Source organism: Styela clava, chromosome 1 (genome assembly GCF_964204865.1).
Source record: "Styela clava chromosome 1, kaStyClav1.hap1.2, whole genome shotgun sequence".
In the NCBI taxonomy this organism is placed as follows: domain Eukaryota; kingdom Metazoa; phylum Chordata; class Ascidiacea; order Stolidobranchia; family Styelidae; genus Styela; species Styela clava.
In genome coordinates, this window is record NC_135250.1 from 28,549,507 (window position 1) to 28,567,619 (window position 18,113).

At 34.4% G+C, this 18,113-nt stretch overlaps 2 protein-coding genes across 2 annotated transcripts; one reads left to right on the forward strand and one right to left on the reverse strand.

The window, feature by feature from the left end:
- Nucleotides 1–511: 511 nt before the first annotated feature.
- LOC120326377 (cytochrome P450 2U1-like) lies at nucleotides 512–8,253 on the reverse strand. The gene is made up of 9 exons (XM_039392653.2): nucleotides 7,845–8,253; nucleotides 7,257–7,402; nucleotides 6,489–6,585; nucleotides 5,650–5,759; nucleotides 4,880–5,001; nucleotides 4,004–4,125; nucleotides 3,698–3,842; nucleotides 2,540–2,703; nucleotides 512–1,410 (listed from the first exon to the last, which is right to left on the reverse strand). Exons 1-9 carry the CDS (start codon nucleotides 8,103–8,105, stop codon nucleotides 1,090–1,092), a joined length of 1,488 nt encoding a protein of 495 aa, XP_039248587.2. The 5' UTR covers nucleotides 8,106–8,253; the 3' UTR covers nucleotides 512–1,089.
- Nucleotides 8,254–10,760: 2,507 nt separating this feature from the next.
- Nucleotides 10,761–17,363, forward strand: LOC120326394 (cytochrome P450 2H2-like). Its single transcript, XM_039392678.2, has 9 exons — nucleotides 10,761–11,050; nucleotides 12,015–12,160; nucleotides 13,171–13,267; nucleotides 13,558–13,667; nucleotides 13,951–14,072; nucleotides 14,882–15,003; nucleotides 15,403–15,547; nucleotides 15,886–16,049; nucleotides 16,613–17,363. The coding sequence occupies exons 1-9, from the start codon at nucleotides 10,790–10,792 to the stop codon at nucleotides 16,928–16,930; spliced, it is 1,485 nt and encodes a 494-aa protein (XP_039248612.2). The 5' UTR covers nucleotides 10,761–10,789; the 3' UTR covers nucleotides 16,931–17,363.
- Nucleotides 17,364–18,113: the final 750 nt, after the last annotated feature.

An 18,113-nucleotide genomic window follows, 5' to 3' on the forward strand; every position in this document is an offset into this window, starting at 1 on the left:
TTAAAATAGGATTTAATAAAGATTAAAATGACAGCATTATCCCATCCACGCTAAAATGATGTTATTCCAAAATCGTCACTAGATTGATTTTATATGGCGTTTTAAGTCGCGTTTGGTAACATTGGAACAACGACACCTCTATACAGCTGAGGTGAGCATATTAGGGCCCACGGGCCGGGTTTGGCCCGTCGAAGTGACCGCAACAAATCGTGGGCTATAATAAATACCATAAAACCAAAATATGATTCAATCATAGACCAATATAATGCACACAACGAGACACATATACCTGAAACTCGTCTATCCGAAGTGTTGAGATCAACGAATGCAAAAACAGATCTCTTCACCCGGATTCAAACCTACAAGCAAGCTGATTTAGAATTAGCACAAGATGCTTTAATTAAACAAGCTTTTGTACGCATGCCGTACGCTTCAACGGTCCTATCAATCTTTATGCCACTTGGTACACTATCTGTTTGTGGTACAGTAGCTGTGTCGCTACTTATTTGTAAAAAAAATAGTTTTTTATTTATAGTTTCATATTAATTTTTGAGCCTCCTGCGGAGCAACCAAGTGACCATTCATGATTGAATAATTTGTAAACAGTATAACAGCATGTAAATATAACAGGACAGAAGTTATCTGATATTTTTAGAAAAAAAAGCAAAGCATCTTTTGTAATAAGCACCAAATTCAAGTTTTTGTATGTTTGAACGCTAATACCATATGAAAAGGGAGGATCTTGTCTGGATTAACATAACCCTTATTCTTTGTATCATGCAAGTTGAAAAAAAAGTCTATCTTTGCGATGAGTTGTTCTCTCACACAAAGCCTAATTTTGCAAACTACACACCGCAATTACACATTAATTCAATCAAATCGTTTTAAGTTCCTGTTAACCTTTATTTTAAATTCATTTCGAATTCTGTTTTTAAAAAGTGTGTTTTAGCCTAGTACAAAAATAAACTAATAATTACTCATTGATCAAGCTTTATGTCTTTCTAATCACCCTAAAGATTGTTATTGTCGCTAATAGGCTATTTCAATATTTTTCTATAGTTATAAAACGTCAAGAAATGGAAATTCAAATCATTTACGCCGTTCGAAAACTACATCAAAATCAGGGGCTTCGTAAGTTATTAAACTGTCGATCCCGGAATGAAATGATGGTAATGGTTTGTGTGGATTCGGCAATACTTTCAGCTTCTGAAGAATCCCGGTTATAAAGATGAAGAGTTCCATTCTGGCCAGTTGTTCACCCAGGCAATGTCGAGATCCAATAGAAAATGGGATCACGTGATTTGATTTGATGAATTTTCGGTCACGGTCAAGAAATCTTTCAGGTCGAAATTCTCTCGGATTTTCGAAGTATCTGGAATCATGATGGACTGCCCAGATATTTGGTGCAATCTAATGTAAAAAACAAGAGAGATATGCTCAAATATATGGACACGTTTACCGATTCCAAGAAAAGCACCAACATTTAAAGGCATCAGTTATAACAGTGACAGCAAGTCCAGCTTCCACGAGACAGTTACGAGCAACGAGTTAGTTCAGTGTCACCGCGCTGTGTTACGGTACCGTAACTACCCTATCTTTAGAAGTTCCTGTCTTGTGAGAGCGTGAATTGAAATTACGAGATGGTCCGACTCACAACTGTAGTAACACCAACGCATTAACACAAATATTAGCAAAGCCAGGATTTCGTTACGAACCACCAACGTTCGATGGCACGTGATCAAAAGAACATGAAGAGGAGTGCCAGCATACACGTCACAAGGTGTCGCTAATTTTTATTCTGACACATAAAAAACGAATCTCTTGAAGTCCACAGAAATTTTTGAAATAAGTTAAAGTATTAGCCTTCTGGCGGAAAAATCAATCTTTACCCACTGAAAATTTCAAAGCAATTGGTCCAGTATTCGAAGAGAAAAGCGATTTTTTAATGAAAATGACGAAGAATAATAAGAATAACAACAACATAATATTGATCGTTATGTCCACTACGTGTTCAATAATACGATGAGAAAATAATGAACGCCGGAAACATGAGATAATAATCATCAATATAGACTAATTTGGAATGGTATTGGACCTATGGATTATATTGCGAAATTGTTGTTGTTATTCATGTTTCAGTTTTTCTGTTAGCGTTGTTAACATCTAAAAAACAATCGTTCTTCTTCAACCTATGTTAGATTTAATTCCAAAATTTTATTACTTGAGTACTCGATGGAGAGCTTTCAATTTTAACTATTTTTCTCAATTTCTAGTAGCTCCTCTTGTAATAATTTTTTACCAGAGATGTTTTAAATTATTGTATTTTAAGAGAAAACATATTCGCATCCTTTTGTCATCGAATTTGTGATAATTATTGAGTTCAGTTCAAAATGACTTTAAATTCTCTGCTTGTGGTTTGTGCAGAACAGAGAAAACCATTTCAAGAAATATTATTTAAGAATTAGGTAACATACTAGAATCGTTAAAAGTTCTATACAATAAACGAAACTCAGGCATTTGATTTATTTTAAAAACATACCGTTGTATTCTTTGGAATAGTATACCCATTCAAAATTGCTTTTTCGTTTGTTTTGTGAAGCACGGTAAGTGGGGACAATGTACGATGTCTCATTAGTTCTTGTATAAATGCACAAGTATAAGGCATTTCATCTTTATGCTCCATGCTAGGTACCCCTTCTTCACCTGTTAATGTAAAATGAATTAATATTTAGATTGTAATCATTTTCTTAGAAAATTCACTAGATTATGTTTAAATTTTATAGTATAAGGCTGCATATGAGTGAAGTTTTGGAGCTAAAGTCGTAAATATGGTAGCAGAATCGAGCCCTGAATCAATTTCAGAATAAATACCGGTGTATGGAATCAGATCTTCGGGTTAAACTTGGATTGCAAACGTGGTATAACGTTTCGGGACGAGCCATTCAGATATATGTAGAAATCGCAATGTTGAGTTACTACGACGCCGCAAACTCCGTTTAATATATAGTTTCTACACTCTAATCGCCCCACTCGTTTGCGATAGTCACGTTTACGTGCACCATTTGGGCCAATAATTAATGCGTCATAATTCTTATTTACTGTGTGTAAGAATTAGTGTTGTCATGACAGAAATCTTAGCATATCAGTGAACGAACCATGAAGGCTGGGAATGTGAAAGAAACTAAGGCAGCGGTAAAAGCCAACACAAAAAACGGAAAAAAGTGACTAAAAGCTCCTAGCGCCCATCGACAGTCTGAACCTGAACTCATAACTCCTATTTACTGTGTGAAAGAATTAGTCTTGTCTCGTTACTTTTTTGAATGACTGAAATCTTGTCATATCAGAAACATCTGCTGCATCAGTAAAAGCATCTAACTCAATGAGGCTCGTCCTCTCAGAATTGCAAACGAGACTCGCAATTTTAATTTATCATTTTATTTATTATGATATTGCTCAGGGGAGTATGTCTTCTTGATAAACCGTGTCGAGAATTCGAAATCGGAAATCTAGAATCGGAATCGAAAACTTAGGAATTTAATACTATGGGTAATCATACTCATTATCCGTAGTAGTTGACAAGCAACGTGTGAAAAAAATTGTCTTATCATATTGAAGGAATGCAGCCGTCATAGATTACTTTTCTCATTATAGTTTGTACTAACGGCAGTGCATATTAAATATTATAAATTTGTTTTACCCAAAATATTCTCAATTTCTTTTGCTATTTCTTCTTGGCACTCAGAAAAGTGGGCAAAAGCCAATATAGCCCAATGCAGTGTAGCACTAGTAGTTCCCGAACCCGCTCCGATTAAATCAATAATGAATTGAATGAGGTTTGATTCCTGAATTCAAGGGGAAATAGATAATCATTCTAGGTTGCTTTTGTAACTTTACAGCTGGACAGCATACGACCAACGTACATCACGTTTTGCTGAATCAAACTTAGCAAACATATTGCAAATGATTTCAATATGTAACAATCGTGTACGTTTTTCTTACTCACATTAAAGGAGGCATCGTCGTCATTTTTGGTTTTCATTTCATTGAGAAATGCATCAATTAGATCGCGGATGTCAAGTTCGTTAAAATTAGATTTATGTTGCTGTATGATCTCCCTCATATATTCTAAAATACATAACATGGTTATGCTAAATATGCCCAGATAAATAAAAATCAATATTTGGTGCTCCCGAAGTATGTGAACCAGGATGGCGGACAACGGAACGTAGTATGTGTACCAGGTTGGGGTTAGGCAATATTTGTATTGCAATGTTTTCTTTTTTTACAAAACCTGATAAACATACTACGTTCGGGGGTCCGTCATCTTTGTTCACATACTTCGGGAGTTTCCAATAATTTATAAACTGTTCTATATACGTATATGTTTAATAAATATGCCATGATGCATTAAAATTGATAATTTATAAAGGTACAATTTAATTTGAATATAATATTCTATATCTAAAGGGTTTTGAAAATTTCTGTGTAAGTTTTGTTAAATCATTTAATGAAATTTTTTTTTTTGTAGCTTTCGAAGTATGTGCACCACGATGGCGCACAGCCTGATCTTATTATGTGCACCAGGTTAGGGTTCAAATTGTGCGCCATCTTGGTGATCATACTTCTGGAGCAATTTTATTTTTCATATAGCTTGATATGCATTCGAAAAAATCATTAAAAGCTTTGTTGAAGACCAAAACAATATTATGTTATTTCAAATGATAAAAAACAAAATTTCCTCTCAGAAAATCAAAATATTTTTTGTATTCTAGGTAATTTCGTTCATGTTTCATTCACATTTTTTTTCTGATACATTGCCTTGTTCGGACAGAAAGTTTCGATGAATGAGCGAGGTATAAAATGATAATAAAAGTCTCACGTTTAAAAGTGTGATTCTCTTCAATTGCATTTTCGACGATTCCCTTGAAAGGTGGAATATATCTTAAAATTGGAGCTAATAAGACCAACTTGAGCATCGTGGCATTGAAATTATTTGAAACACTGAAAAAGATGATTTAATGTGTTAACTCCTAGAGATAGTTTAAATATTAAGGTAAAATGTTTTGGAAACTTTTTAAGCTCTTTCATATTTATTTGTGGAAGACACGGCGCTACCCCACTAGCTATGTTAATGTCAATATTTCTAGACTTTATATTATGTTACGAATGATAACTCAATGTTAGGTAATGACATATTATGTTGCAGGTATAATGATAAAACCTTGAACATGAATAATACAGTATTACACTTCTTCAAAATATTTATTCGGAAATTCTTTCAGACTAAAGTTCGATCTGGATTTTACAGTCAGAAATGTAAGCACAAAATATTGTTAATAAATACTTTGTAGTTAGTCATAAAGCCTTGTTGATAGCATAACAAAAATATTTGAAACTCAGGAGCTTCCGTAGTATGTGCACCAAGATGGCGCTCACCCTGAACATAGCATGTGTACCAGGTTAGGGTTCCGGTATTGGGCCAGCTTGGTACACAAACTACGGGAACGCAGGAACTTTTTATATCGTCTTTGTTGGGCTTGAAATTTTTTTAGTAACAAGGTCACCGTAAATGGCGTGTGTTGATGATTTGTGGTAAAGTTCAATTGTTAGTTGTCTAATATTATAACATGTCGATAGCATAGCACCTACAGGTTCTGTAACATCTGAAGCATGTGAAGAAATTTCTTGTCTTCATATTCAAATCTCGAACCGAATACTATTCTGCAGATTATGTTGGCCATAGTAAAATGAAATTTCATCTAGATTCAAGAAGAAATAAAAAATACCTTGATAAGATAACACGAAAAAAGATGAATAAAAATGAAGTTTAAATGATTCATCAAATATATTCTCGATATAGTTTCCTGTTTTTAGTAAAATAAAATTGATAACAAAAATTGAAAATATAAATTGTCCGATTTTAAATAAAATGATATTCTACTGTTTGTATTATAAACCTTACCGAAAGGTCATATTATACCTCATACGTTTTGCTAATAAATATTGTGAATAGATAATGTTGAAAAACATGATGGCAGCGACAATATTTTCCCCAAAGTGGCCAGTATTTAAGTTTTATTGAATGGGTTCCCGGTGCTGCTTGCAATACACTGTTTAGAACTCAACAATTGCTGTCACCGCTGCGTATATATGTCGATAGTTTGTTAATAGATTTTTTATAATAAAAGATTAGGAATTTTTAAACCAGGAAGTTTTTCAAGGCGTGACAGAATTACGGCAAAGAGATACGATGGCTACACCGCTGGGACTCTTTTGTCTGAGCCCATTTTGTATGTTTATTTTCAATTTTGTTTCAGTGTTCAACCTTTAGAATCTTAATAGGTTCGCAATTGCCAAAAAAAAATTGGAACACTCCATCATATTATTAAAGTATCCAAAATGATTTATTTCCGCCTCGTTTCTGCAAAACATTGTATGTTTAGATTACTCTATTAGGCGAATAAAGATGAAAACAATGAGTAACTTACATATAAACTTTTCCCGTCATTTGCACGCATACTTTCAATCAGCAAAGGCATTTCCTCAATTATATTTGCCTCCATTCCTTTCCGACCCACTCCAAATCTGAAATAGGAAATTCTAAATGAAGTGAAATTGCATTCATATATATATTAAGCATTAAGGACCAACAAGATGTCTCCACAAAGAAAGGGAAGTAGCACGGTATCTTGAACGTGAATGCATATCTCGCTGTAGTGTATCAGACAATTACACGCTGCCGATAAGTTTCGTGAGCTTAAATACATTTTCATTATATTAACTGTAGCATGATTATCGCTAATTATTTCTAAGTCGACTGGTGCTACTATAACGAGAAGTCTACCAAATTATAGCGTTATATACATGCCACAAGCTTAATGCCAGTATTGTGTGATATCCACCGCCATATCTTCCATCCCTAATGAATATAGATGTGAACGGTTTAAGTCCAAGAATAAATTTTTGTTAGGAGTTACATTTTTTTTTTTTTTATACGGGCAGGACCGGAAAAATCCAGTAGAACTGAATCACACGGCATCTTAGTAAGCGGTTTATAGCGGTAGATTTCTCACTATAATAAATTAGATACACATTGCATACCATTGTTACAGAACATCCAAGCCAAAACCCTCACTTGACCCTAATGATAGCATAGCATGATATTAATTTTCAAGGCGCCATGTGCAACTACAATAAAAAATGACAATAATATTTTTACAGTACCGTAAATAAAGTAATTACTGTGCAAACCTCACCCTCTTAAAGTCTTGGATCCAAATTTGTGTAGGACTTTCCATTCAGGCCCATAATCTGCTGTAACAATGCCGCGCCCTTGCGTTAACATATCAAAAACGAAATTGCTTGTGCGTCCCGAAAACTTCTCGGACTGATTCACCAATGCCTAATAATAATTTATTCTTTAAATAATATGTATTTTATAGTGCATGTATTGCATGCTCACAATTCAATTTATACATAAATATCGTTCGTATAAATATATGTACTGGTTCCTTGGAATCTCTTTGCAATTTGAAAAATCTTCATAGTGCAACGAGTAATCCTATGACCCTAGCTTTGGAATATAATTAGTTCTTATTTTATAAGCTCGAATCGTTTTTTGTTATAGATAGTAATAGATTATATTTTGAATGTCCTTCAATCGCTTACGATATGTAGAATGCTTGAAACACACTGTCTATATACATATATATGTACATATAAATTGTTAACACGGAAAAAATCATCATTTTCATACTCTTTACTCAGTGAGTGATTACAAATATTTTTGTTTGAGTGCGCGAGGTGCTGCTCTAAAAAAATTAACAATATCTCTATTATTTTACCTCATTGACAGCTTCGTAGTCGTTCAGAATTACCCAATCCTCACGTCCAAATTGAACAGACATTACTGACCCATATTTCTTCTTCATTTGACGCAATGTTTCTGCGGTATTTTTTCCCAAGAAAGGGAAATATCCAACTAGAGGCAGTCCATGAGGACCAGGTGGGAAATTTCTTGGTCTTTTCAAGAAATACCAACATAGTATACCTGCAATAATACTAATACCAGTCGATGTACAATTCAATAATCCATCTAGCCACATGATGTAGTTCTATTTACGAAATTCTAACACTAGCTATAACTGAGGCAATACCAAAATAAAAATTTCATACAATAGGCATGACTTGTCTATTCACAAATATTATCTTCTATAATAGCTCACATGCAACTGGAAATAAACTTATATTCACAAAAAGCAGACATACGTTATTTAAAATCTTCAATTCAGAGTAACCCAAATCGTCAAATTGCACAGACTATTCGAGTTCGATATCAATGCGCCTGTATGCCCCTAGCACGTCCGAGATAAATAAAATGTCCTGAGGCGTATCAACCGAACACAAAGGCGACCTTTATGCATTATTTTCAGACTGGACACGGATTATCGATTATTGTGATGTACTCAACCGTTCACAAACCGGAATGTAGGTTAGTAAACACAAACACCTCTTAGTATAGTCAAAGGGAGGCCATTACTTTAAAATGCTTACAAGAAACTAGAATATAATGTCATGGAAATGATATACATGAAGTCATGATATCGTGTAATAATATTATATTGAGACCCTTTCAATATGGTCGTTTTTTAGCCTTAAAACAAACAATGAAACGCCTTTAAATGCCCTCATAGTTGTTATGCATTCAGGTTACGCAGCGATAAGTTGTGTTGCCGAGTCCTAAAATGGGATTTAATAAACCGTAAAATGGCAACATTATCCCATCAACGATAAAATGTTGTTATTCCAAACGCGGACTCGATTGAATTTATATAGCGTTTAGTAGCATTATCATTTATACAGCGTGGTTTCGTTGCAACGAAGTCCGAACGGTCATAGGAAATTGACCTAATTTTTGCTAATTTTATCTACGAGTCAATACGTTCAATTACTTAAAAAAAGAACTCGGGATGCCAAAATAAACCGTATTTATTTTTTATGTTTCTTACCAATGCATTGAAAGGATTTAAAATTTAATGAACCCAATGTAGCTAAATTTGGACTAGAATTAGCTTCTTAATCTACGAACCATGTAGCAATACGAGTTTAAATTGTTGAGAATCAAATATAACTATGTAATTGTGATTTATCCGCTTTATATCAGACAATAATACTCAAAATGGCACAACTTGGTGTTAAGATATACAAACTTAATAAACACGGAATAGTTTAAAGTCATCATAAAATATACTTCATAAGCTTCATCAATTTGTGCAGTATGTCAGCAAAAAATATTACGTCATTACCACTTTAAAATGTGCAACGTCATGCATATCGTGATATCATTTCAAACTCTGCTCATACGGGTTTTCGTTATGTACTCTGGACGGGTTATCGTTATGTACCCTGGACCAGTGCGATTAATGGTATCGCATGTTTGTTTAAGGTAGCCATCGGCCCTGCAGCAACTCAAGCATATCTCTAGCATACTGAATCTTAGTTGATGTATTTAATATTCGAGGGTATATTTTGAGATGAATTCATAGATATAATAATGGGAATTAATTTTTACGGAGTTATATTTCAATTTTTGATCTAGCACTGAGTTTGGGCCGATGGTATTAGAAAATAATGTGAATTTAATTGCAGCAAATCTTTTTCATACCAAACTTAATAATTACATATAGAGCACCTGGCGTTTTAGAGCAGGGGTGTGCAGAATTTTTTGTCGGTGGTTCATATAACCAACCTTCAGACATCTAGCTGGGCCACACACAAAAAAAAAAATCTTGTACACAACGACTTATAGCAAGCAACCACAATGTGGGATCATTACGTTACAATTTAATGTTGTACACTAGGGTTATGAAAGCCTGCAGCCACGAAATACATAGGTGACAACCAGAGCACCGCGGGGAAGGCAACAGAAGGAATGTGGCTATTGCTTAACCTTAAAGTAATGAATACATCGTGCAAAACGGAAAAACCCTTAACGCACCGCAGTAAAATAACATTATGTTAGTTTACCCATGTGGGCGCATTTTTAAACAAAAACTGTCGCATTAAGAGTACATGCTTGATGAGGAAAAATCTTAATGTTGAATTGGGTCACACAAAATCGCCTGACGGGCCGGGTTGTGGACCGTGGGCCTCCTGTTGCAAAACCTAGATTTAGAGGTTCAATGGTATATTTTGAGGTGAAGTCGTAGCTATATAAATGGATGTAATTTTGTGACTAGTACGTTTATTATTGTACCTGGTTGTAATATAATAATATTTAAATTTTTCATACTGGAAATGAATTTTGGTACGGACTTATAAATAGGTTTTATGATCCAGATGAGATCGTTCGTATCAGGATCTAGTATATATTTATAAATTATTTATTAATTAAACATAGGCTTTTGCGTACAATATTGAAACAATTCCCATGCTAAAGCATTTTATCTAAATCTGATGAGCATCCGTGTGTGAGTTACGATACATGTATAAGCTTAGGAAATTTTTGCAAGTAGGTTTCTATGTTGCTTTGAGCTTAGGATTTTCAGCAAGACACCAATCCGGGAGTTTTTCAAACGTAGGAAAATGCAATTTATCGATCGGAGTGAAAACAGTATAGCTAGTTCCTTACGTAGCAGGTATATCGTTTATAAAGTTATTGGCGTTGTATAAAAATGTAGTTTGTTAATTGTGAGTGATGTATTATGTAATTTTACTTAATTTGTATTTTGTAGATTACATATAAGCGAAACAATTTCTATGCAAGACTCTTTGATTGCAATAAACAAACATGTCGTGGACAGATTGCTGTGACTGTACCTCAACTATATTTGGTGTGGCTGCATTTGCTTTATGCTGGTACATTTTCAAGAGACCAAAGAACTTTCCACCAGGCCCACACGGGCTTCCTTTAGTTGGTTACGCTCCGTTTTTGACCAACAATATGGCGGATGATTTCATGAAAATGAAAACAAAATATGGCTCTGTTATGTCTGTGCAAATGGGCCGTGAAGATTGGGTGATTTTAAATGGATATGACACGATAAACGAGGTAATGATAGCTATGCGAGTTTTCTCGAAAGAACCTCTCAAGTCTTCCACTAACTCGACGAAAAATGTTTGTCAAACACGACGTTAATCTACGCATTTCGCTCTGAACAAGGCCCTATAAATCCATCCACCGATATGTAACCTTATTTGACGGGTGTTGATATAAAAGTTCTGAACAAATCTGTGAAGATGGCAAAATTTGCAATCGACTAATGGCTGAAAAAAATGTTGTCTCTGAGTCCCCTAATCTAAATGAGGAAAATTTTCGACTCCGACTCCGAACTCAAAGTTTTGATTACATAGATGTTGACATGTGCGATATTTTTGAATACTGTTAAGAATGATTTTTAACCATAATCCTTTTTGAGATTCTGAGAAAAAGTTGTCTTATTTTATCACTAATGAATATCTGAAACTTTACATATTCTACTCATAGGAATTTGAAAATGCGTCTTCCAACCTAATGAAATTCTGTACAAATATATCTACAGCTCTGATTTCAAGTGTCTAATGACTAGTTAAGAGCTATACATAAAATCATCCTCTGAACCAATATATCAGTAGATTGGCGACAGACGTAAACATTTTCAAATCCTTCTCCTAGCAAGAACAGCTATTATAATAGATCTGTTCTGTGTACAAAACCCAAGAAAATGACATTCGAAAATGTTTGGTAATGGTCTTATTTAGTTAAATTTGATCCCCGCATTGCCGTAAATAAGTGGACCGTGAATATTCGGAATATTTGTCTTTGTGATACAATGCCCATGCGACTATTTCACGGGTCGTGGTTTACCCTTATAGATTAAAGCCCAATAATTTCCTCTAATAGTATATTCAATGTAAACCACTAGTTGTGTAAAATGCATATTCTCAGGTGGTTTTCAAAGGTTTTAGTTCAAAATATATAATCAGGGATAACTGCTTAATGATACATTTTTTAATGAACATGTTTCTCATTCAAGGCGTTAGTGAAACAAGGAGAAAAGTTCTCCGGTCGACCAAGCATCTTTTTGTTTGATGTAGTTGCACAAGGACGGGGCGTCATAACTGTCGATTATGGACAAACTTGGAAAACTTTAAGAAAATTCGGCCTCATGACATTGCGAGGGTAACAATATTATTATTTTTACAATATAATTTTGTTGTTTATACAAGAGCAACTGCAAACAACTATTTGTGAGACAAGTTGTACGTGCATTTAGCTCAACTTATTCGATAACCCTATAAATTTCATAAAATTCAGGTATACAACCATAATACCATTAAAACAAAATATATTATAATTACAAAATTGCTCATTATTTTGACTCTAACCCCGCAACTCCGGTTGAAAAATTTGTCCCCGACACCGACTATTAACTCCTGGTATAGTAAAAATTTTCTCCCACTCCATCCCCAATCTCCGAGAAAATTAAATTTAGCGTATGCAAATCCCATTCAAATAGAGTAGACTGTTAAGAACGCCCATTAAACTTTTTTGCTTTTGAGTTGCTTTTTGATTGTTTCCATCGCCATTTAAAGCCTGTTACCTCGACTACAGGCAGTTCAAATGTCTATTTCCGACGTCGTCCCTGCTCTGTACTTATTTTTCTGTTTCTTAGGTTTCGCGTAAAATGTCTACTTTTGTGCTATCATAGTTTGGTCAACACAACACGTCCTATGATATGTTGTATTTTTTGTATTTTGCCTCCACAACTTCGCTTTTACCAATTATAATCATCAAATATGTTCGTCGAAAGAAGCTACTTAGCTGATATGCAAGTCTTCCGCAATGATTAACCCATTTTATCACAAACATCAGTGGTCGTGAGCACACTGAATGGATCAAAATCTGTAATATGCGACTACTTCTCATATATACCCATCTATTAAAATGACGTAACTTTTATACCACGTCGAACACGTTTTTTTTACAAGCAGGCAATGCCAAGTAAGGTGCCAATAAAGTTTGAGAGGTTCGTTATTTTCTACTCTCAATGGATTTAGAAATATTTAATTTACCAATTGAGTATATTTTTGACTTGCGTTGCCAACTTAGTTATGTCGAATGGTTTAACGAATAGACATTCATTTTTCATTTGAAATAAAATTAATATTTCCACTCGCGTCTCTTTATAGATTCGGCGTAGGTAAGAAAGGAGTAGAAGAAAATGTCATTGAGGAAACTCCACTTCTGATCGAGAAATTGACATCGACGAACGAGCAATCTTTACGTGTACGTATATTTTATATCTGAAGGAACTGCTATATATCGTAACCTAATACGAGACTCAGCTTCTGTGAACGCTTTTGTGTAGTGATTGAAGCCTTGTGCTCAAGTATTTTAGCAATTTATATAAATATCTAAAGTTCTGAACTAATGATCTCTCCACTTCATTCATATCGGAATAATTTAGGTGTATGCTATATGCAAATCCTGAAGGTTCCATGTAGACTAGATGTCGTGCCTCCTATAAATTTCTAAAAATAAATTTTGTGTTAGATAACGTCTTATCTTATTTACAGTGGAAACTTACGTTAGCGATATCGAACATCATCTGTAGAGTGACAGTTGGGACGAGATTTGAATATACCGACAAGAGATTCGTGCGCCTGATTGAGATCTTTACAAATTTGTAAGTTTATTCTAATTTCTAATAATAAAGTATATTATTTGAATTTTGTTTACCAGTGTATTGGGCTAGAGATGCGACGATGCCGGTGTTATTTGAATTCGGCGATTATATTGAAACGTCAAGATCCTGCCCGACTGATTAGAACCACATTTAGAGATTGAAAACGTGACTCAGTGAATCGAGTCTATATCACTGTTTGTGACGTCTGAGTTTGAGTTTTTCAAATTCTATCACTTTTTGCTTTATCATCTTGTTGAAAAAAAAATTTCAATTATATTTTCAGTTCAATCGATGCCTCCGATGCAAAGATGTTGGGACTAATAGCGGCTGCTCCCATTGTTAGATTTGTTCCACCATTTAGCGGATGCTTGAAACGAGCGTTGAAAGAAATTGATGATTTCATAGGTATGGATCTTTTAAATTTGATTCGAGCAATTTGTGAGAGACACTTTGTTCTACAATTGTAATTTATCATACAGACTCATTCTCTATTTTGTATCTTTCGGGAATTTTTTTTTATAAGAGAACTACTCGCTTCTTTCGCTCCATAAATAGGCCCTGTATCACAGCCACTAATATCGTACAATCTTTAATGAGCTACTATTTATTTGGAAGGTCATAATCTCTCCGGTTCGGCACTGCCAACCAAATTTATCACACCATGGCTGGGGCATGGGATTTGAAACCGGAATGTGTACTTTGCGATGTCAACACACTTAAGTCTAACGCTTTACCCGCTACGCAGAAATAGAACTGGAATTATATTAGGAAATTCAGAGTTTCTTCGGAAGTTTAAAAAAAACTTCATTCTGTCGACAAGTCCTGTTTACAAGTTATTCAATACCAAACCGTGACTCGACTCAAAAAATTCAACATTTCAACTCCAACTTCAGACTATTCAGTTTTGGTTACTTTGGATTTTAGCTGAAGAGGTGACAACTTCCGTATAACAACAGCTAGAGCGGATATTTCCTGGCATTTTCCAACTATAGTTGAAATCGGCTAAAATTATTGAAACGTTTATGTAAAATCATAGATAAACAGAAGTTCAAGTGTAAAATGAATTTTATTCGTTTTAGATCGAGAAATTATATATATATATAGATTTTTTTTGGGGGGGGGGGGGGGGTGGTCATCCTATTGATATTTTAATATTATTTCAGTTGTGAATCTAATTCGTCATTTTCCTAGTTGCTTTTACACTTCTTGTTTAGAAATTTTTTGCGATATCATTGATGAACACGAATCGAACTTCGAAGAAAATGATACTCGAGATTTTATTGACGCCTTCCTCAGAGAGATGAAATCTAAAGGCAAGAACGATCCCTGCTTTAATGTAAGTTGCTTTATAAACATTTTTATGAAAGTTGTCTCGACGTAACACCGTACGAGTAATTATATCTTCCTGTATGTATACAACCTTTATCTTTAAGCGGAATATCATTTAAAAGGCATGTGCATTTTATAAACAGCTTAAATATAATTACGGGCATTGTTTCAGCATATTTACATTGACCCAACTTATGATAACTGTTTAGTTTTCAAGCATTTATGGAATAATGATATTAAACTGTAATTTTACGAAATGGTAACGATTCAAATTTTGTCTATCATAGTTAGAGTGTGAAGTGCGTTAGATAAATTATCAGATCAAAAAGAGATTATTATTATACTTTATATAAGATTTAATTCCTTCTCGAAGAATAAAAATAGTTAAATACTTATATTTATTCAGAAACTTCAACTCATTCAATACATTCGAGATTTATTTGAAGCTGGAACTGGAACGACAAGCACTACTTTATGTTGGGCAATTCTGTGCTTTGTAAATTACCCAGAATGTCAAGATAAAATTGCAAACGAAATTAGGAAAACTTTAGGTATTAAACAATAACCGGTGTTACATAATGTAATATAGTAATAATACTCATGTGATCATTCCATATTTCTTCAATATATGACACACGGTTGTACTATTGAAAGCTTACACTTATATATGTTGGCATAGTCCAAAATGTCAAAAGCTCCTACACATCCCCTCGCTTATGGTGTAATTTATTGGGTACGTAATACCGCAAAAAAGGTTCACCATCATTTCAAAAACATACCAGCCCATTGCTTATTGCAGTGGATAATTTTACAGAGAATCGAAATGAAAGACGTATAAAATTTGTAGATGTAAAAATTAACTATTTGAATTTAAACATATATTCGACAGGCGAAGACGGCGTACCAAGTATGAAGCACAGAGATGAAATGCCTTACACTTGTGCCTTCATACAAGAACTCATGAGACATAGAACATTGGTGCCTCTGGGTGTATTTCATAAGACAAACGAGGAAGCAGCACTGAACAAATACACCATTCCTAAAAATACCACGGTCAGTGTAAAATAATTTTCATCCAAGTTTGCTCAAACATATTTGCATACCGTCGTAGAAAAACTTGAAACAAGTAGGAAAGTAGGTGGCACTTTCGCAAGTGGACGGTTCATACCATACCAACTAGCTTTTTAAAAACAGTTGGATATCATTGACTGATTTTACAGAACCTTGGTCGAAGCGAAAACGTCGTTTTAAAGTTTTTGACGCACCAACAGCTTTATATTTTCAACAAAATGTCAGAAGTGAAGTTGGGAGAAGTTAATCCAAGGAGTTATGCGGGAATGGAATTCAATGATTGTAAAATAAATATAAATAGTCACCAATAGATCATTAATTATTAAGGATCTAATTTAAATAACATTTCAACTATTCGTTAAATCTTGTTTCCGCTCAATCACAGATATGAATAGGTTTGTATTCAATGTTACATTGAATAAACATATCATTTTAATTCCAATGTTCACTTCCACTTCCATATTCCGTTATTCCAATCCCATCATTAAAACGAATAGGCACGGTCGATTGTATTTAGTAATGTATAATGTTAAATTTTTCTTTAGGTTTGTCCGAACATCTGGTCTGTTCACTTCGACCCAAAAAATTTCGAAAATCCGAGAGAATTTCGACCTGAGAGATTTCTTGACCGTGACGGAAAATTTATAAAATCGAATCACGTGATCCCGTTCTCCGTTGGACCTCGACACTGCCTGGGTGAACAACTGGCCAGGATGGAAGTTTTTATCTTCCTGACAGGAATTGTACAGAAACTAAGAGTTGTACCTAACCCAGACATACCCGTGCCTCTTTTCGACGTTGGTGGATTCAATGTCGTAACGTACGAACCTCCGGAATTTGATGTGACTTTTGAGAAACGTTAAATATTGAAAGACAGCTTAGAATGAAACAGTTTTTCTTTGTTTAAATAAATGAAAATATTATGTGAAATTGTAATAATTATAGGATGTATTTACTTGGTTGTAGCTAGGATGAATACTAAATACTACGTTATTGACCCTTGAAATATACACAAGAATACAACTAGAAAATTTTCCAGCACAATGTGAATATTTAAAAAGCAATTTAGTAAATTTGCAATCTTTAAAACCAGGCTGTAACAATACGCAAGATATTTTTGTGTTGTGTTCGGAATTCATCGCATCCTTCTGAAAAAGATGTATTTGTTACCTTGTATACTTTTTAACAAGTTTAATACGCCTTTCACTCCAAGCAATGGTCTATACCAGAGGTGTTAAACAAGTGACCCGCGGGCCATAATCCGTCCCACCAAGCAATTTAGTGAGACCTTTGTCGACAATCTCATTTTTTCCCTCCAATCATAAAATCCTAATTAGCTGTTTTATGTGCAAAACGTCGCTCACATGAGTAAATGTTCATAGATATTTTTGCTGCTATCGACGCATTAAGCATTCGCTGTTTAATCCTGTGTATTTATTAGGTAAATAAAAATATCAAATTTTCATGAAATTTATGTTTTAAGAATTTAAAGTGTCTGGATGCAGATAATATTAAAAAAAATACTTGCAATTAAACATATTCCAAGTATTCCTGCACCGGGCCATTATAAACCATCGCAAATTTGCCACCAGTCCGTTTGCTCACGGTTCGGCTATTCATATTATATATAGACCGCAGATCAAAGATAGATCGACTTTGAACAAAAATACTAAATTTGAATTTTTTCATGAATTCACAGACTATTAACAGTGTTACGGTCCAGCTGTCTGCAACCCAGAATCAGTTTTACTTTATGCGGAGTCGTAATTATAACTTCTATGAAATGAATGTCGAAACAAGAGTTATCAATTTAATCCCGAGTACGAGTCGGTATTTCAGATTTTTGTATATATGTCAAACTTGGAAAAACGGCGACTTCGACTTTGAAGAAATTGTGTGATGTTTATGGAGATTCTTCCATGTCCAGAACAAGAGTTTTTGAATGGCACAAGCGATTTGTGGGATGCAGGGAGGATGTGGAGGATGATTCGAAGTCAGGAAGGCCTTGCACTTCCACAACTGATACCAACATCGAAAAGGTATCAG

Excerpts from the sequence above, each read along its gene's own strand:
- LOC120326377 (XM_039392653.2), bottom strand. The coding sequence starts at position 8,105 with ATGTGGCTAGATGGATTATTGAATTGTACATCGACTGGTATTAGTATT. Across the intron at positions 5,760-6,488 it reads ATGACGGGAAAAGTTTATAT|ATGAAATTTCATTTTACTAT; the intron begins GTAAGTTACTCA and ends TCTTGAATCTAG. Across the intron at positions 2,704-3,697 it reads AGAAATTGAGAATATTTTGG|GTGAAGAAGGGGTACCTAGC; the intron begins GTAAAACAAATT and ends TTACATTAACAG.
- LOC120326394 (XM_039392678.2), top strand. The coding sequence starts at position 10,790 with ATGTCGTGGACAGATTGCTGTGACTGTACCTCAACTATATTTGGTGTG. Across the intron at positions 12,161-13,170 it reads GGCCTCATGACATTGCGAGG|ATTCGGCGTAGGTAAGAAAG; the intron begins GTAACAATATTA and ends GTCTCTTTATAG. Across the intron at positions 13,268-13,557 it reads CGAACGAGCAATCTTTACGT|TGGAAACTTACGTTAGCGAT; the intron begins GTACGTATATTT and ends TCTTATTTACAG.